Source organism: Egretta garzetta, unplaced genomic scaffold (assembly GCF_000687185.1).
Source record: "Egretta garzetta isolate BGI_Z169 unplaced genomic scaffold, ASM68718v1 scaffold246, whole genome shotgun sequence".
NCBI classification, from domain to species: Eukaryota; Metazoa; Chordata; class Aves; order Pelecaniformes; family Ardeidae; genus Egretta; species Egretta garzetta.
Window position 1 is genome coordinate 3,020,018 of NW_009259976.1, and position 27,370 is coordinate 3,047,387.

A 27,370-nucleotide genomic window follows, 5' to 3' on the forward strand; every position below is an offset into this window, starting at 1 on the left:
GGGAAAGAGAAAAAGCAACAAAGCAAACCCCCCGCGACTTTACTTCCAAATAGAAAATTAAACCAATTTACTGTTCATGAGCATAAAATTAAAAACTTAGAAAATTGAGCCATTTGTAACAGCTAGGGGAAAAAAAAGACCTCATATTCCTTTTAAAATTGATACTGCATAACACAAAGTGAAATTTACTTTAGTCATGCTACAGCCTTATTGCACCAAGTAATACGGATACTTTTAGTGATAATATTATAAGCTGGTCGTTTTGATAAATTTGCAAAGCGTTGCATTACCTCTACGATGCAGTGAAGACTGAGCTACCAACCAACATGGGAAGGCAGTATCCTGCTACCAAGGTGGATGCTTTTATAAGACATAGATAGTAAAGACACTCATTTTGAGCAGTTGTGGCTGCAAAGCAGATGTGATAAACAAGGAGCTGAACTTCCCTAAAACTCAGAGATGTTTTAATTCAGAATTTTTACCCAAGGTGATAGCACTAACAAATTAAAGAACTTGAATAACTTTTCTTAAGATGCACTGAGGAAACTCTGGAGGGATGTCTGTTGCAGAGCTACCCAGTTTCTGCAAAACAAAGATTTTTGCTTCTCCAGCCTCAAAACTGAGGACTCGCCCTTCTCATTTCTGTCTTGCCGTTCACAGAGAGACCACCTGTAGTTTCTTCAGAACCACCAGGTACTCCTCGAAATGCTTATTTCACAGTTGAGATGATGTAGCTTCAAGGTCATAAAGCTCTGATGTCCTTATCAAAACCTACAGACTGTTGTAAATGTATGCAAGGCCATTTATCAGAGTGTCTGACAACCATAGCCAAACACTGAAAACATACAATGCTGAAATGGCCTTTGCCACTCATGAAGAGACTTTAAGCAGAAATGTGCTAGCTCCACAAGTTCACATGTCTCCAGATTAGCCTAGAAATCTCCAGCTGCTAAGAAGCTTCAGGTAATTTAAGCCTAAATAACAAGTTATAATGGAAGATGCTAACCACGCTTTATTAAGGAACACATTCCCTCCAGTATGAACTCATATAGCACAAGGAATGCCAGCGGAAACCAAGAGAACTATGCCAATCTATGGATCTAAAATGAGTAGTTTACATTAAAAACAAAAAGGAAAAAATGTTCATAAGCTATGTAACGAACTTCAGGGTTTTACAGTGTTTTCTACTTTCTGGATACTGACAGCAAATCATGGCACGAACAACTAAAGAGAAACTGAAAGGAAATACCGATTGGAAATACTGAGACTTTTTTTTTGTGGTTTTTTTCCCCATTCTTCCTCAATTTAAAAATGTTTGCTAATTTCAGCACAGAATGTTTTTATTATTTCTACAGCCTTTTCAAAGTCCCTCATGAAACTTGACTCCTTTAATCCTCTTACTCTTCCCTAAAGCAGGTATCTAATTTTAGGTCTGTTTTGTAGATAGGGAAAACTGAGTCATAATAACTAATTTGCTTGTTACAGCCCCATAAAAATTGATGTTTAGGTCTGAGATTACAGTCTATCTCATCTTTTTGAGTTCCCATTCTTTTTTCTAACTGTCAATAAAGCATTGCCTCACAAATTTGTCTCCATAATTGTAAGTGTTATCCAATAACTTCCATTTGTAGTGGCTTTCCCATCATCTTCTGTTTCAAGTGTGCAGACATGTGTTTTGAACATTTTTTAATTAAAAGAGACATTCACTTACAATTAGTATATGAAAATTAGAGGGAAACAATGCTTTAAGTACAGTTTACTATATGATTGTCTTAAATACAACAGTGGAAATGACAAGTTGCCATGCCTAATGATTTTTCTCTGTAGAGAACAGATCTCCTGCAAGCCCACATCCTGCTCCTTCTCCCTCCTGAAAGTTATAGGTAGAAATCATTTCATGTTTTCAGCTGAAACGTAAGCCCTCCTTCTTGGATTTGAATGCTGACATGAGCAACTGCATCATAACACCATACTATGCTGACACATCTTTGAGTGAACGTATGCATACTCCGATTGTAAGCACCTAATCCTGAAAGCTGCATCTTCTCTAAGAGGTCCAGTAGAGTCAGGAGATAAACCAACTCTTCCAACAGGTTGCGCAATGCTGATCATTTCCCACCTTTGTACTAAGCAACTAAGCATGCACATAATGCAACTGGACTGTCTTTCCCAGTATTTCTACATCTCTCAATTTACACATGGCCTGGTAATGTTTCATGCCAGAAAACTGGTGTGAACAACTCCAAAACCCTTAGAAACTCAGATTGTGCATGGAAAGCCTGATATACCTCAAAGCGAGCCCTGCTTTGAGCAGGAGGTTGGACTAGACAGCCTCCAGAGGTCCAGTCCTTCCCCATCTGAACTCATCTGTTCTGTGAACGTAGAGGTCAAAAGTACCATCCCGCATAGGTTCTGCTTGACAAATTCAGCTCTACTGTAAGACTGCAGAAACAAAAGTTACAACGTTTAGAGCAATTCATTTATCTGTAGCTCATAAAATCTGTGCAGTCTATCAATGCTGCTAAGGAGCCTCCGGTTGTAAAAGCTAACCAACAGTAGACTTAACTAACTCCTGTGATTACAGTTTGGCTCCAATGTATTAAACACACAAATAAAATCTCCCTGGGAAAAAAAATAAAAGTAATTCTGGAGAACACATGAGCAAGTAAAAATTTGTTTTCATTTTATTTATTTTTGCAGGTTCACGCCTCTTTATATCAGTAAAGCTCACTCTGTCCTTACATGCCTCATCTGAGCTCTGCTTCTTTTAACAGGTGGTCAGGACTTGATGAAGTCACTTAAACTGCAATAGGACTTGGCAATCGCTGATTCTCTTTGAAGAATCTTTCCAATTGCCTCTGTTTATTGAACCATAGAAATAGACTTCCTTACTGGAGTTTGTATTAGGATAATGAGCCAGAGAGCTGACCGGTCCGATTACCTTAAGCAAATGCAGTATCATCATTTACAGTAGCTGTAGGATTCATTGTTCCAACTCAACAGAATACCAAGAATCACTTTAGTTGTTTAATTGCCCTCCTGATCTTAAAGAATGAAAGAACAGAGTAAGAACTGAGTGTACACCTTTCAAGTGAAATATATAAGAACTATGGAAGATTTTCATTACTTCCATCTAAATATTTACTTGATTTAAAATCCAGAAAACTCCAGAACAAAACATTCAAAAGAAAATTACAATTAAAAAGAACAAGTATATCAATGTTAAGGGTATTGTGACAGCACAACAACAGGCCCTTTATAAACATATAAAATACCTTTTCCTCATGTCTGCTTATGTTGACATTCATTTCTATGCTCCCCCTTCCATCTCCTGCCCCCCCCGCCCCCCCCCAAAAAATATCTGAGTGTCCAGAAGAAATGAGGAGGAACCTTAGAAACTGGGAGGGTTCCCAGGCTTCCCACTGAGGAAGCAGAAGCAAGCCTGATGCAATAAAGTTACTTAGAAATCTCAGGTTGCCAGTCTACAGGGTAGAGAAGTCCCCTAGCTACATGTACAGGCATCTTGGTCAGACTTTGGTTCTGCTGGGTGGGTGCTGACACACATCTGAGGACCATGGACACTCACTAGGCAGAAGTCCAAGGGCCCGAAGCCCAATATCCCAGGCTTTGGGAAGTTCCCCTTGTGTTTTTTCCCCTTAAACACAGGCTTAAATGAAGTGCTTTTTCACCAGTCCAGGAGCACTCTACCTGGTGGGACTATAATGAACTCAATGAGCTTGGCCTAATGACAGATTTCAAAAGGAAAGTAGATGTTAAGCACTTCTGATGGGTTCAGATTTCAGTCTATTTGTGCCCTTGTTCTTCATCTGTAAAATGGAGATACCATAATTCCTACTGTATCACATGAATGAAATGGAAACCATTCTACTAACAGACTGTAGAGATGCTTTAGATGTTCAAATAAGGAGTGTAGAGTATAGGTAGCTCAACTAAAATGAAGTCATCTACTTTTAAAACACAGTGTAAAAGAAACATTGCCAGCTATTGTATTCTTGACCTGCAATTCTCAGTAAAACAAAAAAACTGACTCATTTGAACATCACAATCATTTCAAATCTTGGCAAATGTCAAAAAGGAGTAGCCAGGTTTCAGCTGAGGAAAGGTCACCTTCAATTCTGCATTGCTCTCAGCTGCACGTATTCACACAGGTATCATATTCACGAAGAGCGATCATACAGGATTGTACAAACACTTAGTAGGCTACGGCTTTGATGAGGGTAGGTCTGCAGGTACCATCAGGATATAAACAACAGTATTATCCAACAGGGTAGAACACGCAGGCAAGCGTGCATGGGTGTTTTATATGACCAAGGCCTGATCCTGCTAATTAAATTCCTAGTTGGAGGGTAGATTTTTTCATCGTCTTACGTAGTGCTAAATTTTACCCGTGTGCTATCCACCATTAACCAAAGAAAAACTGATCACTCCATCATGATATAAATTGATCTCTCTGTGACTTGGCAAGGAGTCAGAGCAGTGATGATATTGACCCTGTAAGAATACTAGGTCTAATGCCCAGAGGCATTAACCTTTGTTTAACCAAAAGGTAAATCTTTTGATGAAAGGCAACATTTTATTACTATCCACCTGCAACAAATAGCTCATTTCTTACTACTATAACTCAACTGCTGGTACTGAAGAGCAAAACTTGCACTTTACTTTCAGAGGCTCTTGAGTAATTCGCATTGAGGTCATGGATCAAAACTGATCATTATAGCTGTAATGACCAAGTTCTGCAAGGTGTTATGCCTGGCACAGAGGGACGAATCCTGTAGAGAGAGATGGAGTTTGTGAACAAGTTGCATTAAGAATACTGACCAAGTTACAAGAAGAAGATGGCCAAGCAGGAAAGACGTTCTTGACTTCTGGGACAGTATTGAGCCTTACAATTGCCCCACTAATAATTTTTTCTGAGAGAACCCACATAAAACCGAATAATCACTTTTATTGTCTTCGTTCAGAAAGAACTGAAAATTCTAAAGCTGGTACATTTCCATAGCATTTGAATTAATGACTGGCAAATTTATGTTGCCAAAGGCCCATCAAGCACAGTCTCACCCCAATCACCATTGTTTGCTTCATCCTTGGCACAGTCTCTCATGTTTTGAAAGCATCTTGCCTTTAATCAAACACATTAAGCCAGCATTATGTCAGGTCTTTCCTTGCATGTTTCTCTGCTCGCTAAGATCAAGTTCTGCCCACAAGCACGGGTCCCTGCGTTGTCTCACAACAGATGTTTTTCTGGGGCATTCTGTGTACCCTGCCTTGGTTGTACCTGTTCGGCTTCTACCACAATACAGTCCCTAAGTTATGGTTTTCTCTCAGTAGAGTTTATTTTTCTTTATTAAAAGCAAATGTCATTGGGGCTTTTGAAATCTGTAGGCCTGCATGGTAGGCCACAGGAGAAGTACTGCTTTCCAAATTTAATATTCTTTAATGTGTTTGTTAACAGAACGCTGACATCTGCTTAATGCTTTCTTTACAGGAATCTATCAGATCCCCCTTTATGTTTTTCTTGCCAACCTCAACTATCAGCTTTTGCATGTATGAAACAGAACACAAATTAACAACACAGCTTAAAGCTCCAGAGTTAACATCTTGCATAAACCTTTCTTTTTGTTATTATTTTGGAAAGTGTATCTGCTCTTTCAAAAACTTTTAATCATGGTGATCTCATGCACTGAGCTGCTGTTTAAACAAAAGCCACCCATTTACTGTAAAGCTACAAAGCAGAGAAGAAAAGCAATGAACTAAAGGATAGATAGTTAATACATAGCTGTCCTCTTCATGCCAATGCTGGCTGCAAAGCTCAAGTACAAATCAGATGCTTCATTGGAGAGAATTTTTGGCAGCCTAAAAAGAAACAGCAGCAACTCAGGTGTGTTTCTGAACCTCGCTTATAAAAACAGCCTCACATACTGTAAACTCTCCCTTGCTATTTTTAACCCTTGGGCTCCCGTGGTTTGTTTTCATTTTGTCAAAGCAAAGGAATGCAAGAGAGATGTCTATTAGACTCCTTCACCCAGCCTGAGGGTTAATTACTCAGTTTGGTAGACATTTGAAAATATTATGTTACCTCTAACGGCAAAATTGATAGGAGCTTGTTTCAGGCTCACTTTATGTCATTATGGCAGATTAACTAATCATAAATTATGCTGGCTAAAGTACATCTGCTACTCACTAAACCTGCAGAGGGAAGGGAAGGGTATTTTTTTCTGAATAAGAAGTAAATGACATGTGGCAAATTAAAGACTTTTTCAAACCAATAAATATACACTCAAACAACAAAACCTGGAAGCACCCCAAAGATGGCAGTGACAGATTCTGAAGACCATGGCAGCAAGTCTAACACCGAAACTGTAGCTGCTGCAGAAAGGCACCAACGCTGTGGTGCTGCAGGGGTATATCCACAGATCTAAGAGTAAAGATGGTCCATTAAAGAATAAAAAAGCTCAACTAAAGAAGAATAAGCGCGCTCACATTATTGCTAGATGACTTTGAATACCAGTATGATGTAAGAGGTGCACATTTGCAGCCCCTACTTCTAATGTCACCTTCCATTTTCTGTCCAAAGTGGCTGAACGTACCATTTCTATGGGCTTCCAAGGAAAGGGTGGATATATCAGGTCACTGATTTAGAAGCTGATACAGATTTTACAGTGATCCTTCTGTTACCTTCCGCATTGCAGGGTGCAGATGTGGCAGCTGATACCATGTCAGTATGATTGAATTCCTAAACAGGGCATGGCCAACTGCAGTTAGGGATGTGTGGGAGGCAGGGACAGAAAACAGAGGCATTCAAGACCTCTTCTGTGCAGTATATAAAGTACTGAGCCGCTGTCTGTAAGCTCATGGTAGACTAGCTCAATCACATTAAGTGACGATTTTCTTTCTTTTGGAAGAAAATAAGGAAAAATGCAATGTAATATTATATTACACATGGATTCACATATGCAGTTGTCAGTTAAAAAGCAGAATGTTGTTTTGGGATGACCAGAGATCTTGCCCCTCTCTAGGAAACAAGCTTTGCTGAACACCTCCAAAAAGAGCGTAAGACAATTGGTCTCCCAGTGACTGTATTGAGAGGGAGGGTAAACAAAGGGTTGACAAACCTATTTTGTTCCTTCAGGTGCCACAGAGCCTCACAAATTTTTGGGGGCATCCAAACAGCCCAAAGTCAGTTAAAGTGTAAACTCTCAATATATTATAAAGTCTTCTGGAAAGGTGCAGCACCCTGTTCACTCATTCCCAGGTTCCCACTCCGTCAGTCCCCTGAGGCAGGTGACGCTCTTAGTACCATCCGAGTCCTGTTCCCTCATGTTTCCCTCCCATCTCTTGTTCTCTGAACAGTATTGCCCAAACCATCTTCTCTGCATGATGCATACAGCTACAAAAAAAAGCAGAAAAGAAATATGGCTACAAAAGGATTTAGAGGGAAGCAGCAAGGAAGGAAATTGTGTCCCTCACCAACACGCAGACGGCAGTAATGAGGTTTAGTCCTGCTATGAAAAAAATCCTAAAAACTTCCTCTGAAAATAAAAGAAAGCTTAGATCACAATCAGTCACTGGATAACCTATTTTAAGCCCATCAGAGCCAGTGCGCTGTTCTCATGTTGCTAATTAAAAATGATAGATTCATCAATTAATCTCTCTTCCTGTCCCCTAGTCTTGGTACGAGATTTTTCAAAGGGACAAATGGTAGTTAGGTGTCCACGAGTATCATTTCAGCCCTGAAAACTCATGCCATTGTCAACATGAAGCTGACCTTGTCTCTTCAGGTTATGAAATGACAAGAAGAAAACCATAGGAAACTTTGCTACTCTGAAAACCACAACAGATTTATAATTTAGGAATAATCTTATGCTCTGTATAATGAATATTGCTACATAAATCCTTCCTGGGCTCCACTCCGAACTTGCTCATTGATAGATAAATAAGCCTCTGTTAAATTTGGCAGAGAGAGATGTCCTAAGCTTAGGCTCTTGATTGAAACTCAATTGCAATATTTACTATGGAGCAGTCAGAGACACTCCACTATTTAGGAAAGAAGCAACAAAGGCAATCTATTTTTATTCACATTGAAATGGAGACAGAGATAAAGGTCCTGCTGTTAGCTTAGCAAAGTACCAGTCACATAAAGCAAGCCAATGAAATGGGTTATCTTTTCCCCTTTCAATATATGTATCGCCAGGCAGTGAAATAGAATTGGGGTGTACAAGGTTAACAAGCCAGCATCATGTTATGAAGCAAGCGATAAAATTGTCTTATAGTTCTTAACTCTGACCTGTTCCAGTGAAAAGCTGCCAAGCAGAATTATGTCATCCTGAACATCTCTCTCAAACTGTTCGATATATGAAGGAATCACTTCATCTTCAAGCTCCCTGTGAAGGTCACGTGCCTTACTGGAGCTGACAGGCATCACGGAGCCTGGAAAATCTTCACTGGCGACTCGGGCTGCTTGAAACAAAAGTGGCAGATTATCTCTCAGCAAACGGGAGCTCATTCCCTGGTTAGTACCTTCTCGGTTAACATGTTTGGCCCACCAACATTTTAAGACGACAATTCGTGCCATAAAATGAACAGTAATAAACAGAACAGTAGAACAACCAGCAGGTTCCAAGTGCTATTACCAGGAAAACTCTCCTCAAGAGCAACATCTGCATATGGGGGCAAATTTAGCATGTGCAGCTTGTTTCTTAAATAATTTGAAAAGGCCACACTCTGCATTTCCATGGTCACTTTGCTCCCCTGTAAATCTTAAAGGAACTGGGTTTTGGAACATCTTTGGCTTTCACTCCTGAGGAAGAAGAGGAATAACTGCAATTGGAAGGGAGATTTAGGTGGAGCCACACCAAGCATTTCATCTTCCTCCCACTCACCCCAGAGGATCAGATTCCTCCCCCAGGTGTGTGCATGCAGCTCCTGCCTAATTAATTGGGTCCGGTTCTGCTCTCACCCACACCATTCCCCTGATTTCACTGCGGTGACGTATGCAGAACCAAAGGGTACATGCTGCACATAAATAAAAATAAATCCCATTCATAAAGTCAACCTTAAAGTGAAGCCCTATCCCTTTTTCAGTTTAATTCATCATGCTGTGTATAAAACAGATCTCATTGATATCTACTACAGTACTAGTTTGGGTCATAAATAATAAAGACGACTATTTTTGCTCATTTCTCCACATTAAGATCACTAAGAAATGGCAGATATCAGGTTGTCCACTTCTGACTTCATCTTTCTTGCCTCATATTTCTGTGTGTAAGAGCCTGTTTTTATAGTTCTCTGTGCCTTTCTCGGCAAGAAACTGCCATATCTAGTTATTTGTTTTCCTCTTTGTCCATCCTAAGACATGAAAGCAGTTAAAAGATTTTTTTTTTCCCCTCACTCCCCTTTGAAGTCTCTCATTCTCTAATGAAGACCAGAAAAGGAAAGATAAAACTAAGGCTATTAAAATTTTCAGTTTTGCTCGCTGCTCATTGTTTAACGACTTTAATTGTTGAGCCTCCCGAGTACTTAAATCACCTCGGTGCCACCAACACACAGGAAGTAGGGTGGGTTTTTTATTTAATTACAACAGGATACAATTCAAAAATCATGTTGGGGGAAGCGTACAGTAGATATAAACAACCCAAACCATTACCTTAGGGTACACAATCTCTTTGTGTAGCATCTTACAAGCCTAATGAAAAGTGATTTGTCCTACAACTATTAACTGCAAAAACAAAACAATATTTACATTTAAATTTACTGTAACTTTAAGGGTTTGGCTAAGAGAGAGAAAATCCAGGAAGTGCTGGGAAAGGAAACGTTGCCAACAGCAGAAGATGCAGCGTCGCTTGTTCCCCTCGATGCTGTGTTGTACATGATGGGCCATATGCTCAGCTGGTATAAATCAGCTGCTTTACTGCTTTCACAGGAGCAGCACACACCTACATCCTGGGAAGAGTGTACATTCCTATCACAGGATCCTCTGGGTGTACCGAGGATAGTCCTCACATATCAAAAAAAAAAAAGGAGTAAAAACATTCCCTTCGCAAAGATGACCATGCAGGGATTCATCAAAACATCCTTTTCCTTTTTTGTGTTGATTATTTTTGCGAGGAATCGTATCAAGCGAACTCAAGTTTCGGTGGAAGACAGTGGGCTCATTTGCATGTGTTTTGTGGAAAAAGAGCAAAAGAAGAGAGAGAACATTTTCAAAAGCCTTTTCTCAGGAAATAACTGCTAAAATTACAGGGCTAAATTATGATCAGGATTTGAAAAATATTCGATGAAGAGATACATATACTCATTTAAGGACTGTTGGGAAAACCGATCATTTGCCTGAGCTGGAGACAGGGAGAGAACAGGGTTGTTCAGCTGGTCTGTTCCCTCCACACTGCCTTTGCAGAGGGACCCCTGAAACAGCTACCACCAAGGTTGCTCCTTGTCCGAACCGACCCCCAGGTTACAGGTCTGAGCTGCTGCCCCAGAGCAACGCTTGACCGAAACAAAACCTCCACCTCCTTGCTGTACAGAAGCAGCCACGATGTTAAAAGTGTTACCAGTTCATATGCACGAGACGAAATGGCTGAAAATTTATGAGGAAATTCATTGATAGACTGATAAACTAATTAAAAACTGGCTGCTTCAAGTTGTTAACATTTGCATCAAACTTCTCATTGCCTCAGCTGTACCTAACACTGCGAGTCATACTGTCCACATAGTTTAAATCACTTCTCCTTAGCACAGGCTGTATTTGCAGATGCTGTGCTGTAATTAAAACAATCTCTCCGGTATTAGCTTGGCTGCTTGTATCTCCCTTTACTCCTGCATTTGTCCATCAGATAGCAGTGGTCTGTATACAGAGATGAGAATTTAAAGAGTAGGTTCACCAGTGGACTACACCTCAGCATGGGTTTGAATGTATAAAGTAGCTATAAACTCCACATAGAAAATGCATTTTGGCTGCCTGGTTCTAGAAGACTCTGTGTATAAATTGTAGTCTAAAAAGTACATCACCAAAGGCTCGTGCACCAGTTTCAAACAACTACAATGCTGCAAAACATTGCACTTCATTTTTTTGGTCATTGCCAAAGAATAATATAATAGAAAATATTTTTTATGGTATTCACCACCTAGCATCATTTCAGATGTGCATCGATCATGATCTTACATTGTTTGAGATATTTTATCCCTAGGTAAAAAAAATATACAGCCAACATCGTTGTCTAAAAAACAAACAGCCAACATTGCCTTTTAAGTTGCCTTATAATATGAACTAATACATACCACGAGTGACCAACAAGTTACTCAGCGATAAAACGCTTTAAATATACAATTATATAAATTCTGAGCCATGTTCTTTCCTTTCCTTTGGGGATCATCTATTAATTAGGACTGTATGACTACGTGATTTTTCAGCTCAGTGGTCAAATGAAGAAAAGGAGCAGTTCTGTAGGAGTGCAACCAAAGGAATCCTAGTTTTCTATGGATTTTCTGATGTCTAATAAGGGTCAAACTCCCATATTAGCTTTTCTCTCAGCGGAGACATTAATAATGCTTGTCTGCTCTGCTCAGCTGCCCGCTTCCATAAAACTGGTAGGGAAGTCAGGCCTGTGAGACTTGCTCTCTGTTAAAAAAAAAGGGGGGGGGGATTGGAAGCGAACAACAGGTTCAAAAACTGGGAGGGAGAAACACAGATGGGCAGACATATATACAACCTGATATAGGCACACAGAGGTGGACCCTGCACAAGCCTCGCTTCCTCAGGAAAATCTTGTTCTTTTCTGGATTTTATTCACCCAAGCCAAGAAAAGTAAAAAAATTCAGCTAGGATGGAGCACAACACTCACCTGCCAGAGCAGCTCCGATACCCTTTATGTCACTTTTAAGAAATAAAAGCACTGAGGCACCGCTCCAGACGCAAGACAGCAGCAGGCTGCAGTGTCCCTACAGTGCCTACAACGGGGGGCTCCGATGTGCTCCTGGAGGCCGAGACACACATGTTAAATGCCTTCGCTTGCCCTGGCATTGAAGCAGCGAGCTGGCAGCTCGGCAACCTCGGCAGCCTCAGTGCGAGATCACCGTCTGCAGAACACCACCACGTACGTTCAGGTGGCTTTGGATGGATGAGAGATTTGAACCTGTCTCACACCCCAGGTAGCCAAACAGTAACAAGAGAATTTTGCCTCTCCTGTTGTTTTAATAAGACCAGTTGGAGAAAAAGGCATTTTTAGTTCAGACATACCTGGTGAGTTTAAATTATAAATATTTGAGGAGATCAGTGAAATCCCATTTCTCTCCAAATACGCTATTTGCTATTATCCTCTGTAAAGCATCTGTTCATGTTAACAATATTCATTGTTATGTCAAATATTCATTCCAGGTCACAATTTGTCTAAATAGCTAAGGAGCATCCATGTGAGGTGGGCTGAACTGCTGCCCAGAGGTGCCTCTCTCCCCCATCACTTTGGGGGAGCCCCAGCAGCTAACTTTCAGAAAACTAATGGAAAAAGTACTGCACCCCACCCTGGGGCAGCCGGTAAAATGACATCAGAACATTTTCCTTAATCATACAGCATTATTTTGATGATAAAGCTGTTGAAGCATATGAAATGCTATAAATATTGTTAGATGGGAACAACGTAAGCACCACAGATAGACAACACAAGTCAGTATTTCCTACAGAAATAATGTTGACTTCACAGCTAAACTTGTTTTTATTTTAATCTATGTTGTTGCAGGATAAAACCAACAATCAATCTGCAGCACTGCTATAAACTTTCTCAGCAATGGGGAGCTCTACATTAGCATGCAACAACAGAGAGCTTGCTAATAATTTGTTAAAGGTTTTTGCTTAAACTATCTGCATGAATTTTGCTGCGATGGTTGTACTTTCTTTTCCTTGCATTTCAAGTGAGACAAAATGGGTTTCAAAGACATTACTGATATGCCCAGTGCCAGTTCAAGGGATTTTGCAACCCTAGGCAAATGAAAATGTTTGCCTCTTCTGGAACAAAGTTGCTCAGAGTCATAAAACATGTTGCAGCTCCTGGAGCTCCAGTGCTGTAGGCAACTGCCTGCTCTGTCTCTCTGACAGAGCAGGTCCTCTGTATATCTGAAATATAACAGGAAACCTCATGCAGATACAAAGAACAGAAAATGCTTTTGCACAAAAGACCTCTGCTTGAAAAGGAGGGGGGCGATACTCAAAAATATGAGGGCAGCCCTGAGCAGGGGCTTGTTCATATGCCACTTCTCCTAGGATGAACCAGAGGTGAGCAGCAAACAGGCACCTTGTGTAAAGGCTGTGGCGGTAACGGTCTCGTGAATCAGCTGGGTGTCAGGTAACACCAGTGAAAATAAGTGAAGCCAAAGTAAGGCTGTTGCTTGAAGTGAAGAAATCTCTTCTCCTGCACTTCGTTGTTCTTACTGTAGATAGACCATCAATTTGTATTTTCTAACAAAGCCACAAAAAATACTTTCTTACTCACCTGGTAGCGTAAAACCTTAGGTAGCTAGCCTCAAACACTGTGATGTGACCCATGCATCTGACAAAATGGCCCACCCGTTTATGAGCTTGTATAAGGATTTACATTTCTAGCTTTAAGCACATAAGCAATGGTATTTCCAGTCGTCTTTCGTAAGGGTGGAATTCAACATGCAATGAAGCAGCCTAGAGAAAGCATGCCACTTAAGTTACACTTAAAACCACATAAACACGACTCAAAACAAAAAACATTTGGGGAAAAAGATCTTACAGGCTCGCATTAAAGTCAATGTCCCCTTTTGCTTCTGAGTTCAAGGGGATGGATTACCCATTCTCCTTCCCACATCCAGACTCAAAAGAGTTTTATTTTTCTTTATGTGAATGATTTTGTTACTTACCTTGGAAGTCCAGCATCTTGCTTTCTTCATCTAGAAGCTTCATCAGTTTACCGTACAGAATTTGCTCATCAAATTTCACAGGATCTTAAAAAAAACAACAGTGAAACATGTATTGTTTCTTCCAGTAGTATTTCAAGAAACACTACTTTGAACTATAAAGATATAAAAAACCAAACTTCAGAAACATTTGACACTTAAGAATAGTTTTTACAGTGCCAGTTTCATAACAGAGGTGATTGCCATTTTCTTCTGAGTTATGAAAGACAGTTTAAAACAAAAAATATATAATCATATGCTTTGAAATGGTGAGCAATATTACAATTTGATCTGGACTGAAAAGGGTTTACTAATTCTGCTAATAGACTAGTTGAAATGATTATTTATGTTCAAATTGCCAGATGAATTCTATTTGACTCTTTATTTTCTAATGTGATCTTGGATTTTTACCAGAAATTTTACCTCGCACTCCATAATACTAACATGTTATCTAGTATAAGTAGTCATTGCAGCACGCTATGAATTTTGGTTTTCTGGCTGGTCAGTCATTCAAATTCCCAGTAACACCTGAAGATTTCAAAAAGGAGCAAGGGACACACACACGTACCTTTTTCCATGAGACCTAAAAAAATCACTTCAAGTGTCTATATTAAATGTAGAAATGACCAGTTGAGACTGTCTTCTCTCCAGATATCACAGGCCCTGGCTTCTCTAAGTTGTCAGTGAGGACAGGCAGGTAGAAGGCCAAAGAAACGCATACAAGGTAGGTGAATTGAAGTACAGCTACAAGTGACCTTGGGTGGCTCTTTCCAAGTGCCCAATAGAATCTCAAAAAATTTTCTTTACCATGAAATTTCAGAGCCAAATTTTTCATTCAGAAAGGGAGGCTTCCGCAAACCTCTTCTGCAAGTACAGAAGCTTTTACATTTCTTTTAGCATATAACATTGAAATGTTCCCTTGTTGAGGGAGGGAAGCAAATCCATAGTGGGGTGGTGTTTGTTCTCAGGGCATTATCAACTCAGACAAGTTTCCAGAACAAATTTAATTTATCAAATATAGAAAAGATAATTGCTAATGTCTTCATTTTCGCAGAATAACCCATTAAAGAATCCCATATGATGAACACATTAAAATGATATTTAACTTTGTATAATAGAGTTAGTGGCTGAAGATTTGCTTTTCGCCAGGTATTCTCTTTGGGCATTGGGCCTGACTTGCTCAAGTCATAAGAAGAGTGCAACTTTAAAGTGTGCCCTGATTTCTTCATCTGCTTTTGTCTCTTGTTAGTGACAAGCTGCTAGCAGGAAAGAGGTGGTAAACCAATATGGTTTCCAATCAGGGAATGACCACGCAGGACCAGGCTTCAGTTCTGACTCTCCTTATAACTCCGTCCACTATGTAGTGCATAACATGGCACTACGTCCACTATGTAGTTCCACTTATTTAACATTTCTACAAAGAAAAAGAACCCAACAAGCCTGGTTTGTGAGTATCACTGAATCAGACTGGCTGAGGTGTGAGGGGACCTCTGGAGGTCATCTGGTCCAGCCCCCCCTGCTCAAACAGGGCCAGCTAAAGCCAAGTGACTGTGTCCAGAGAGCTTTTGAATATCTCCAAGGTAGAAAACCAGCTCTTGGCAGAGGTGTTGATAAATAGGGCATTTTAACTGCTCTGCAGATGTCAACACAACCAACCTGGGGCCAGTACCATTGCTAACAGAGCTGTAATAAACAAGTGTTACCCCAACCTCTTAGTGACATTTTTGCGATATACAAGTGCCTAAAACCACCTCTCCACTCCCACCCCAGGAACTAGATGGACTTTCTCAGAGCTTTCATCTGTTCCGAATTTAAAAAAAAAAAAACAAACAAACAAAACCCACGAACATTTAAGGTTAAGTGTGTATAACTCAGCCTCTTCACACAGGCAAGAGGACATTTTCTCCCAATTAAAACTGTACTTCCATGTCTCCCTTATGTCACCACTCTATCTGTACATGTTTTTAGGCACACACGTACAGTTGCAGGTATCTAATCCGGTTTTCATTCTCTGGTTATGAAGCAGACCATGACACAAAGTCTATTCATAGGATAAACCAAGGCAGTACTAACAGAAAAAAAAAAATCTTTCATATAAAAACTGAGCCAGAAGTTGACTTCCAAGGTATTACACTGCTGTAACACCCTGTACAATGAATGGGGAAATTAAGGGGGTTAGATGTAATTCATCCTTGATAAAACGTTGATTTTTTTCACCAGTACACAGAAACTGGGGTTACTAATGTGCATTAGAGCCTGCTTTTCTCAGTCACATGGGGTTTTGCCTCAAAAGTTTAAACCTCTATATCTACTCAAAGCTAGTTTGTCATGAATTTCGGAAGTGACCTACTTCGAGACCCTTTAGAGTAGACAATTTTCTTTTTTAGATTTGACTACAACTGCATGTCTAGAGATTCTCTGCAGTACAAATAAGCACAAGGTTTAAAAAAGCGAAGGGCTAGGAAGGTAACGCAGAAGAACTGCCTCTTGCGTGCTATCGGGTTGTTAGTGCTTAACAACAGGAGCTGGGCCAAAGCATGCGGTGCATAGGTAAGCACTTCATTACCATGATGATGTTCTCACTTAAGTCCATGCAAATTCAGGCAGGCCCATTCCCACCCTTTTTTATCTAAAAGCCATGACAGCAAAGGAGAATTTCTTCTGCTAGACAATACCTCCTGGTTAATCTCTCTCATACCTATGCATAACTTCTGTTCTCCCAGCTCTGCAGAGTCACACCCTCCCACACCTCCCTATCGCCCACAGACAGCAAAGCTCAACATCTCGGCTAAACCAGCAAAAAGAAAGCCAGAAAAGCCTCCTCGTGTGCTGGGAACTTGTACGGGCTCTGGGCTTTCCTTCTCTTAGGCAAACACACGTTCAGCTCAGTAATAGAATTGCTCTCCAAGAAGGACTTTGGGAACAGGGTTGCAAAAAAGCTATAGCTTAGTACTCAGTTCTGGACTAACTTTGTTAATTAAAGAGAACATGGTGTAGACAGCGTTCTCTGAGCCTGCTTCATTTTGCTATGGTAGCAGAGTGAGTACAGCACAGCCTCGCTTTTACCTGTCCATTAACTCACTGTCCTTGATCAAAGACTACGTATACTGCCTATCGTGTTTGGAGCGGTTAAGGCTTATAATTTAAATTGTAAACCTCAATATTTAAATAGAACTGCATATGTGATCTTTGTCACCTCATTTTCATGAATGGAAAAGAATATTCTGACACCAAAATTACATACTTAATTCTGCCTCACCTTCCTCACTGACCTCCATCCCACACTGCCTTGGGTTTATTTCCTCATCCATCAACGGGTCAAAGTAATTTCTGCTGTATTCATTTCCTGTGGAAAGCACATGAAGTAAGGGTCAGCGATTATTAGAAGCACATGAACCAAAATGTTAATTTTGAAATCGACACCAGCAAGCAAAGGGGCATTTTTTGCTACTTTATAAGCTTAATTTTTTTAACAAGTCCTCTAAGACTACTAGTACTGCAATTATCATCTTGTGAAAGGTCAGAAAAGGTAACGCTGGAAACAAGTGCACTTTATGTTACCTTTGCTCAGGAACTAATGAGAAAAATTCTCAAATTTAGATGACAGAAAGATAAGAAAATTTTAAAAATCCAGCATCCCCAACATAAGCCAAATTATTCTTGAAACACATTGTACAAGTGAATTACCCATGCTGCAGAGGAATTTGTGTTTCACAGCTGACCCCTCCAATTTCAACAGTTTTAAATTTCACCACTGAGGTTTCAACGTCTGGTGCATCTTTAATACTGTATTCAGCCAGAGAAGTGTTTAATTACAGAGGAGATACTAGAATACTGCCTCATTAATCTGCACAGCAATTATATTCAGTTGGGCTAGGTAACTAATCCAAGATTTTGATGGGATAAAACCACTCATTTTAGCATTTTCCATTTCAACAACTACTTTTATCTGCTCTTTAGAAACTAATCAAGTTTATCAAAAAAAGTCATTTGTTAGACTTATCGAGGAATAATGCAGCGTCTAGCTGCCTAGAGGAACTCCCAGTAAAAGCCAGAAGAATTTTCTTTAATCAAGGGAGTAGGAAGGGCTTTTTCCTCCAAATATGTCTGTCCTTCAGCAAAAGTGCTACACACTATTAAAACCATCCTCACATTCATCGGGTTTGCAAGCACAGTAAATTATAACTAAGCAGAGAAAAAGTAAAATAATTAAGTCCATAACAAATTTTAAAATTGCTTGAATAGACATAAGTCTTTATTCTGGAAAATACATAAGAGCTAAATGTACAAAGGTATTAATTCATCCAAGATACACTATAGCAGTCTATGGTGTATTTGTTTTAGGCTCAAAAATAATCCAAGCAGCAGCTCCTTTTCAGAGACTAAATGAAACTTTGATATGAAACTAGGTTTAATTTATATTTCTGGACCAGCACATTTTGACTGTCAGTCTCTGTTCCTTCAATGTAGTAAGTACAAGAACTGAAAATTTGCTTTACCTTGAGGTCTCAATAAAGAAAAAATAAATGAGTTTCATTTTTGTTACTTTATCTGTCAACAACTACTAGGCTGGTATGAATCTTGGCAGTATGTAATCAAAGTCTTATGTACTGCAATAACAGAGCCATTCTACCTTATTCACTGTAATTGTTTTTCTCTAGCACAAAGCACCGTGATGTTATATGAACACCCTTTCACATGTTGGTAAAATAATTCACCCATGTGCTAAAAAAGAAAACGATGATGCATTTCTTTATTCAGTTACTTCATAGCTGTAAATGTAAATTGCTGGAAAGCACGTTGCAACCTTATAAGCAATACTCAGCTGGTGCATAGGCCTTTTGCATGTTCTTAATATCACAATAGCTTTTATTAAATTTTAATACCCCATGTTCTTTACCCTGTGGGTCTGGTGTGAAACTCTGAGGAGCAGACTTTTGGGCAAGTGTTCTGGACAGAATAATTGGCATTTAGGAGGAAGTGTCATGTTATATTTGAGTCTGCGAGGCATGGAAACCATTATTCAAAAGAGAGATACACTGACAAATACCATTAAACAGCTTGCTCTTTAGTCCTCTTTAAAAAAAGAACAAACTCAACCCTTCTTTGAGGAGTATGAGATATTTCGTCCACAGTTTTGGCCTTGTCAGAACCACACACAGCTGGAGACAGAAAGTTATGCAGAAATAAAAAGAACTAGGCTTGATTTCTTCACAGCAATGCACAAACTTTAAAACCTACATAAGTAGAGTGATAAATGCCAGAATTACCTCCGTATGTTGATTTTATAGATAACAAGCCATTTTAAAATGCAGGACTCCACAGAAAACTTTCAGTGAGGCTTTCTGAAGGGTTGAAATCACTGCAAACCTTAGATCACTGCTCTTGGAGGCTTTTTGTGGGTTTTTTGGTCGTTTTTCCCCCCCTCAGCTTAACTACAAACTTATCAATTTTAGTCAACATAACATACTGCCCAAGGCATTCTGCTAATAACATTTTGTGAGCATGTGAACAGATTACTAATCATTTCACATTTGCTTTTGCAAATATTTGAAAGTGTATAACATGTAAATTAACAGTCCACTAAGGAATTCACATTGCTCTGCTTCATGGTATAAACACAGTAAAGTAAATGTTAATACAGAGCTTGCTTGCAGGTATTTTGAACAGCAGTGTATAGCTTGGTGCTTTCAGACAGCAAGGTACTTTGAATACCTAATCCTACAAAGACTCGGCCAACTTCAGAAACTTAGGTCTTTGCTTTGATCCAGAGGTTTGCTCAAACCCATTAACTCAATTTGAAACCCTATTCACCCCTCAAAAATATATTATTTCACGTGGAAAACACGATAGATAATTCAGGAAATCAGAATTGAAGCACAAAACTACAGATTATCTGTAAATTCAAATAAAAATGGAAAGAAGGGTGTTGGCACAACAGTGACCAGGTGGGAATTTATACAGTTTAATTAAAGCAAGAGGAGTTGCTAATAAAATTAACATAATCCTTGGATGCAGCCCATGGGACTGCACACGTACTACTAGGACTGGATGAAACTCTAAGATGGCTTTTAAGATGAGATGTCTGTAGTCAATTATACAGTCTATGTCCTGAGAATACCACAGAAATGGCATGACTAAACTGAATTTCTACAATGTCTTCTACTCCAGAAAGTGACCAGGTAGCCCATATCAATATCACATCAAGGGAATGGCATGGAATTTGGATGACAGGCAATTATTCCATTCTTACTGTACCACTGATCTGGGAATTTAGTTTAACAAAAAACAGAAAAAAATTCTGTTGGATTTGTTAAGTGCCTCCTGACCAATGTCAAAAATGAAAGTATTGTTAATAGCCAGGTGACTGATTACTCAAAGCTTGAATAAGCATTTACTGACGCTTGTTTTCAGCATGATGCTGGGTCTTGGGGATAAAAGCAAAAAATATGGTATGAGACAGCTTTCATTAGAAGTCAGAATGCAGCTTATGGCCTGAGCAAACTTGCCTTATTAAGTAACAGCTCTCCCTTTTCAGGCAGCAGCGTGGTCAGTGTGTCTCTACCAACGACTTGGTAAGACATTGCTGGGCAGGCAACTCATAAAAGCCTTTTTTATAAGACAGAATAAGACACATAGGCATTTTGGAAAGATGAAATTCCAGTCCAAGACAGCATTTTGACCTAAAGTGCTTTAGAAACATAGTGATGCAGCCGGGAACAGAAGAGAGTGGTCCTCCTTTCTACACAGTTGTCTTAAAGCATTGATTTCTGTAGCAATTCCTGTTAGCGAACATAGTCATAAATACTCACTGTCTCCATTCAACAGAATTGAACTTATTTAGCTAAGGACACTTTTCATTTTACTTTGCGGATACGGCTCTTTGGGCAGCCCAAACATAAGGTTCTGTGCTAGCACATTTTCTGGTTTCTTTATGAGAAGAGTATGCGATCGCACGAGCCAAAGCGGCATCTTGGGGCTTCAGGAGGAAGGGGAGAGAAGGCTCCCACCTCCAGCATTATCCAACTGCTTCCCTTCTTCACCACCTATCCTCAAGACATCTGAGCTGTGACAAGCACTCCCACTCACCTGTTTTCATGATTCAGTACCTACATTGGCAATGCTTGGTATCAGCAAGTTACTTCTTTGCAGATACAGGCCTTTACTTCTAATCTGCGCTTTGGGGAAGAAAAAAAATCTATAGATAACTATAAAAAAATAATTCAAAGCAATTAAAGCATAGGAGAGAATTAAGAAGCCTGCCCCCTTAAAAAACTTCACAGAATGCAGAAGTGAATAAAAATAAAAATCATTAACCAATACTGCATAAACAGTGAGAGTTCCTGGAAAGTGAAAAACTGTCTGGATTTCCAGTGAATTTACAGGTTCTTAGTTGATTTAAACGATGATTTAAAACTGGAAAATAACCTAGGAAAGTTTGAAACTTTCACAAGAAACATTTTGAGTTTTTATTCCAAAATATTGTGTTGCTAGATTTACTCACACCTAAATGTTATGAAGATGCTAAAAATAAAACTTTAGTTTTGAAGAATATAGCCAATTGACATGTAATCCACAAAACAACGTTAACACTCCATTCTCACTTTGGTGAGAAAAAAACCCAGACAATTGTTATGAGTTAACCAGAAGTTGTACTTTTAAGTTTGGATTTTTAATTGTCATTACTGAACCATGATATCTGTCACGTTTACCTCAGCTCATGGCCATTATAAATATCTTTAAATTTATATAGGCTTATCTAAGTTACACACAGAAGCTAAATGCCTTAATTAAGAACTATTGCTACTGTTTTAGATTTACATCTAACTTTATAGTTTATAAGTATAGATAAATATTATCTATGTTATTTTAGATGTAGATCTAAAATAAGATTCCTGAGAAGCACAAAGTTATTCCAGATTATCACCAATTACATGGGGGGGGTAAAATATTGTACGTAGAACTTCAAATTTTCATGAGTACCAGGCAGAATTCAATGAAAAATTACAAGTTAATGGCATCCTCAAGCTGAAGAGCATTACGCAAGTTAACAGGAGATTGTATCTTGAAAACACAGCTTGTTAAATACTACCATCACCGGGCGACTTCTCAATTTTTAAAAAGTTTTAGAGGTATCGTATGTCATTTTCCTTATCCTCAGCGGAGCCCACGGTTAATAAGTAAACCACATAACTGTGTCTTATGTTTATACTGCAAGCCTTGAATAAACTCACTTGTCAGCTTTGACAGGACCTGGCAAAGGGGCCGTTCGTGAGCCTGAGCAGCACAGACCCTGCTGCACCTTCCCAACACTTGGAAAACACTGCACTGCACTCACAGCACCCAGGTTTTTTCCCCGCCCCCAGCTACACTCCTGGAAGACTTAGCACGCTTGCTGCTATTTAAGCAAAGGTACAGCATTGGAATTTTTTTTTTTTCCCCTTTAATTTTCCTGCAGGCAACAGAGGGCACTGTGCCAAGGGACGCCAGTGTGAGACCTGCTGCTTTTCCTGGGGAAACACTGTTGGTCGAAGGCGTGAGAAAAAGATTTACTGATGATGACGGAGTTCATTTAGGAACACCATTAGATAATATGACACATGTCAATGGGGAAAAATGCATACTGAGAGCTCCCAGGCTGGCAGGATCCACTGGTCCCACACTATTCCAGTGAGGGAACTGGCTGAATTTCGAGGGCCCAACAGCACTGTGATGAAGCAAACAATTTCCAAGTGTAATGAATTAGCCTTAAAAATATATATTCAGTCACCTTCTGAAAGAGTATTTCCCAATTATAAAATGCATCCATTCTTCACAATTCTTCTCCCCCTACCTTTCACAAATTCAATTTTAGCACATTACTTAGATGAGTGGTACTGTATCCCTGTTGTTGAAATTGCATGCAATGGATCACGTTTTGCACACTACATTACACCTTGTGCCGTTCTGCTGATTTCAATTGGATTACACATTGTGTAATTCAACGCAAAATTACTTCCAATGACAACCCTTTTTATTCCTGTGCATACATGGTGATCCATCATGCCCTGCATACCGGGTTTGGCATTTCCATTTCAAGTCCCTGTTGGAATCAGAAAGCATGGAATCACATACACAGAACTTGAATTATTAGATATAAACTTTGCCATTGTTTAAGAAAAAAAGGGTACGGTTTTGATTCATATTTCTGGTCCCATCCTTTATGCAAATCATTTTGTCTGACATAAATAGCCAGAGTTGCAAGCTCCAATTTCCTTCAGGTGCAACACCAATGTGAGTTTCCACCAGATGCCCTTTTTTTTAATCTACTCTTACTGTCTCTCAGTGGGTAACTAGCATCTCTTTGGAATGAAACCAGATCCTGTTCAAAAAGCTTCAGCTTCTAGTTCTCTGTAAACAGACTAAATTTGATGCACTTGCTGATACTTTCATCATCAAGTTGGTATCCCACATGGTTCCTTCACAGAGCCCTTTTTTTGTCTGCAGATTCCTGGGTCAAGGTCCTCACCCAGTTATGCACTTGAGCAAGAAAGGGCTTCAGCAGCAACCGTCCCTCAGCAAAGGCTTCTTTCTACTTTGGCTTTTGTTAAGGAGCAGGAGTGCTTTATTTTACAGAGGGATTTTCCCCACTGGACACATGCAGCACCATGTTAGGTAATGTATTGGGTTTGTGTAGCAAGGTCTTGGTAGTGGGGGGGGTACAGGGGTGGCTTCTGTGAGAAGCTGCTAGAAGTTTTCCCTGTGTTCACTGCTGGCCAAGGCCAAGCCAATCAGCAACAGTGGAAGCGCCTCTGTGATAACATTTAAGAAGGAAAAAAATGGCTGTGGCTCAGTAGCCAGAGAGAGAAGAGAAGTGAGAGGATGTGAGAGAAAACGGCCCTGCAGACACCAAGGTCAGAGAGGAAGGAGGGGTAGGAGGTGCTCCAGGCGCCAGAGCAGAAATTCCCCTGCAGCCCGTGGTGAAGACCATGGTGAGGCAGGCTGTCCCCCTGCAGCCCATGGAGGCCCACGGGGGAGCAGATATCCACCTGTAGCCCATGGAGGACCCCACACTGGAGCAAGGTGGATGTCCAAAGAAAGGAGGCTGTGACCCTGTGGGGAGCCTGCGCCAGATCAGGTTCCTGGCAAGCGTTTGTGGACCCAAGGGGGAGGAGCCCACACCAAAGCAGGTTTGCTGGCAGAACTTATGACCCTGCAGAGGACCCACACTGGAACAGTCTGCTCCTGAGGGACAGCACCCCATGGAAATTATGGACCCATGCTGGAGTAGTTCATGAACAACTGTAGCCCATGGGAAGGACTCGTGTTGGAGAAATTCATGGAGGACTGTCTCCCGTGAGAGGGACCCCACACTAGAGCAGGGGAAAAGTCCTCTCTCTAGGAAGAAGCAGCAGCAGAGACAACATGTGATGAACTGACCCCAACACCCATTCCCATCCCCCTGTGCCACTGGGGGGGAGTAGGTAGAGAAACCTGGGAGTGAAGTTGAGCCCAGGAAGAAGGAAGGGGTGGGGAGGGAAGGCGTTTTAAGATCTAGCAGTTTTTCTCCTCTCCTTCTCTGATTTTGATTGATAATAAATTAAATTAATTTTATCAAGTTGAGTCTGGTTTGCCCGTGATGGTAACTGATAAATGATCTCTCCCTGTCCTTATCTCGACTCACAAGCCCTTTGATTTATTTTTCTCTCCTCTGACCAGTTAAAGAGAGGAGTGATACAGCAGCTTTGGTGGGCCCCTGGCATCCAACCAGGGTTAAACCACCACAGGTATATCCAACCCAGCTCCACAGATAGGAGGTGGTGCAGCAACAAGCCATGCAGAGACATTAATTTGCTCCCAGAAGCAGTACTGCCATGTTAATGCCATGCTGTACCCAGGCTAATGAGAAGAATAGTTCCTGGTCTTCAATGAAAAGAGCTTTCTTTCCATCCTTTCTTTTTTTTCCTCTTTTTTTTCCCCCCCTCAAATGTTGTTAATCTCTGTGGGCAAATTTATTGGAGCATGATATGAGATGTTAACAGCGCCTGTTATAGATAAAAAGGTAGAATTAATTAGAGATTTTGATTTTAGGAGATAATCTAGTTTTGAAAAAAGATTTGTGTATTGGGGATGATAGGGGAAAAGAAAAATGAACTACTCTTGTCAGCTGGAGACAATTTTAACTCAAATCATCAACATTTAGGGTCAGACTGCCTCTAGCCTTTGTACAAGTGTGCAGGATACAGAAGAACACAATCAGCCTTTCTTTCATCTTCCATGTAAAACCCAGAGTATCCCACTCTCTGAAGGTGTCTATGCAACCACGAGGTGCAAGGCAGGGAGGATGCTCAAAAAGCCCTGTGCCTGGATTCTGCAGCTCACATGTGCGGTCAGCACCCCAAAAAGATCAGAGTCTAATTTCTTCTGACATATATTCCCCCTGTATGCTTGGGCTGGAACTTTTACCTATCTTGTAGAAATGTGAACTGTGCCATTCCACAGGGCTCTTCTCAGGATTAGTTGCACCAAATCTCTGTAGAGTTCTGTTGCTGTGGTGAACACTAAGCAGTACAAACTGGGGAAACACCGTTGGTCAAAGGTGCAAGAAAAAGATTTACTGATGATGACAGTTCATTTAGGAACACTGTTAGATAACGTGAAACATGTCAGTGGGGAACATGAATTCCAAGAACTCCACTTGCACATTTTCTGATCACAGCAGCTGAGGAAAAAAATGTATCAAATGCTAAAATAGATTAACATTTGCTTTACAGGCCTATGATGAAATGCTAAGTACAGTATTCCGCTGTTAAGGGATTGCCTGTGACATACATCATCCATCTGAGGTTGAGCAACTGCCCTCATATTCTGCCATCAGCCAAGGGTGGCGTATTCCTGGAGGCTTGGTGCTTCTGTCATGACAGTTTCCTAGAAGCCCTTTCCTGGGCAGAGACTTTACCAAGCCAGCCTGAACATTAAGGCACTCCACAAAGTGTTTTGGGTTTAAACCCTTCTGGAGAAAAGAGAGAAGCCAGTGTTGACTTGCCTTGAGATCAGGTGCCTGGTAACTGAGAAACGGGTGGACATAGGTTCCTGTCACTCCAGGTTTGGGTGATCTAACCCCAAATATTTTTCTCGGGTGACTTTGTCTATAAGACCTCCCATCGGGATGGCCAACACAAAAATTTCTGGGAAATTCAATATATGCTGAGGGGAGGAAAAGCAGAGGGGTGGGCCAGATTTAGTCACAAGGAAACGCAGTACTTTCAGAAACACATAAATTGCACAGTTTGGCAATGACAAGGCTGCTACTAGACGAAAATAACTTCACAAGCAATATGTGAAAGAAATGAAGGTGATTGGAGTGATCAGCAAAAAGTCAGCATAGAATCAAGAAGAGAAAATAGGGCAGAAGCCACTGCAAACAATTACCTGTCTGAAAAATCAGATTAATCTGAGCAAATAGTCAGCCAGTTCCCCTGGGTCGCTATAACATTTAACAGCAGTACCAGGCCTTCACCAGATAAGTACAACGAAGGGAAGCATACATCAGAAAGAGTTACTCAATAGCCTATTCCTGAACAATGGTCTACTGATGATGATAAAATCTGGAATTTTGTCCATCATGGGAAGTATGACGGTGTGAGAGACAGAACAGAGAAATGGTCTACAGAGCAGAGGTTTTATTTCTATTTCCATTGCAGGCCTGCAGGGTGACTGCATGCTCTGACTCAGTTTCCCCACAAGCAAAGTGTATAGAAGCCTTGCACTTTGAGTCACAAGAGTAGTCCCAACAAGCTGGTTCAAAAAGTGAAAAAGCCTCTGAAAAAGTATACTGGAAAAATTTCATCAGTTTCTTGAAAACACGACCCAGTTCACAGACTCCCCTTTTCAGGAGGTGTTCTGATATCTGAGGAAAGGGAATGGGAAAGTCAATATAGCACAAACATACCTGTGAATTAAGCTGTTTGGGGACAGATGCAGGCAAGTTGCAGTATCACGGACCTCCGCGCTGGCTATTTAATCCCCAAGCGATGTGTGTTCTGCACAGCAGCCTCCTATGCAGACACAGCCAAATTCCAGGAACAGGTTTTAAGGTTGCCTTGAGCATACAGCTGACTATTCACACTCCTTCCCAGTATCCTTAGCATGGAGGTGTGTGAGAAGGCATCTCAAAAGTAGGTGGAGGTTTTTCTAGAGAACGCTTCCCTCCAGCAATTGCTGGCAGAGGAACAGACTGTGACGCTGTTGCAAGATGGAGGAAACGATAGCAACCCCTGTAGCTATTATTTGCTGCCATTAACGACATGGGCGATGGGTGGAAAGGTAATGGAAAGGCAATGCCATCTCCATGCCCTGCTTTCAAGTGCATAGCCTGAAAATCCAGCCTGATGTTTATATAGTGTTTTCAACCTGTAATCTACTAAATGCTGCCATTAAATAATTGTGCTTAAGGTTATAA

General features: G+C 40.4%; 1 protein-coding gene across 1 annotated transcript in view; it reads right to left on the reverse strand.

Annotated features, from left to right (window-relative positions):
- Positions 1 to 27,370, reverse strand: part of OFCC1 (orofacial cleft 1 candidate 1) — a 47,887-nt gene that overhangs the window by 10,837 nt on the left and 9,680 nt on the right. Inside the window, exons 4-6 of the mRNA XM_035895905.1 lie at positions 17,189 to 17,275; positions 13,894 to 13,977; positions 8,306 to 8,475 (exon numbers count right to left, since the gene is read on the reverse strand). Coding sequence (XP_035751798.1) covers positions 8,306 to 8,475; positions 13,894 to 13,977; positions 17,189 to 17,275 — 341 coding nt within the window. The remainder of the gene's footprint in view (positions 1 to 8,305; positions 8,476 to 13,893; positions 13,978 to 17,188; positions 17,276 to 27,370) is intronic.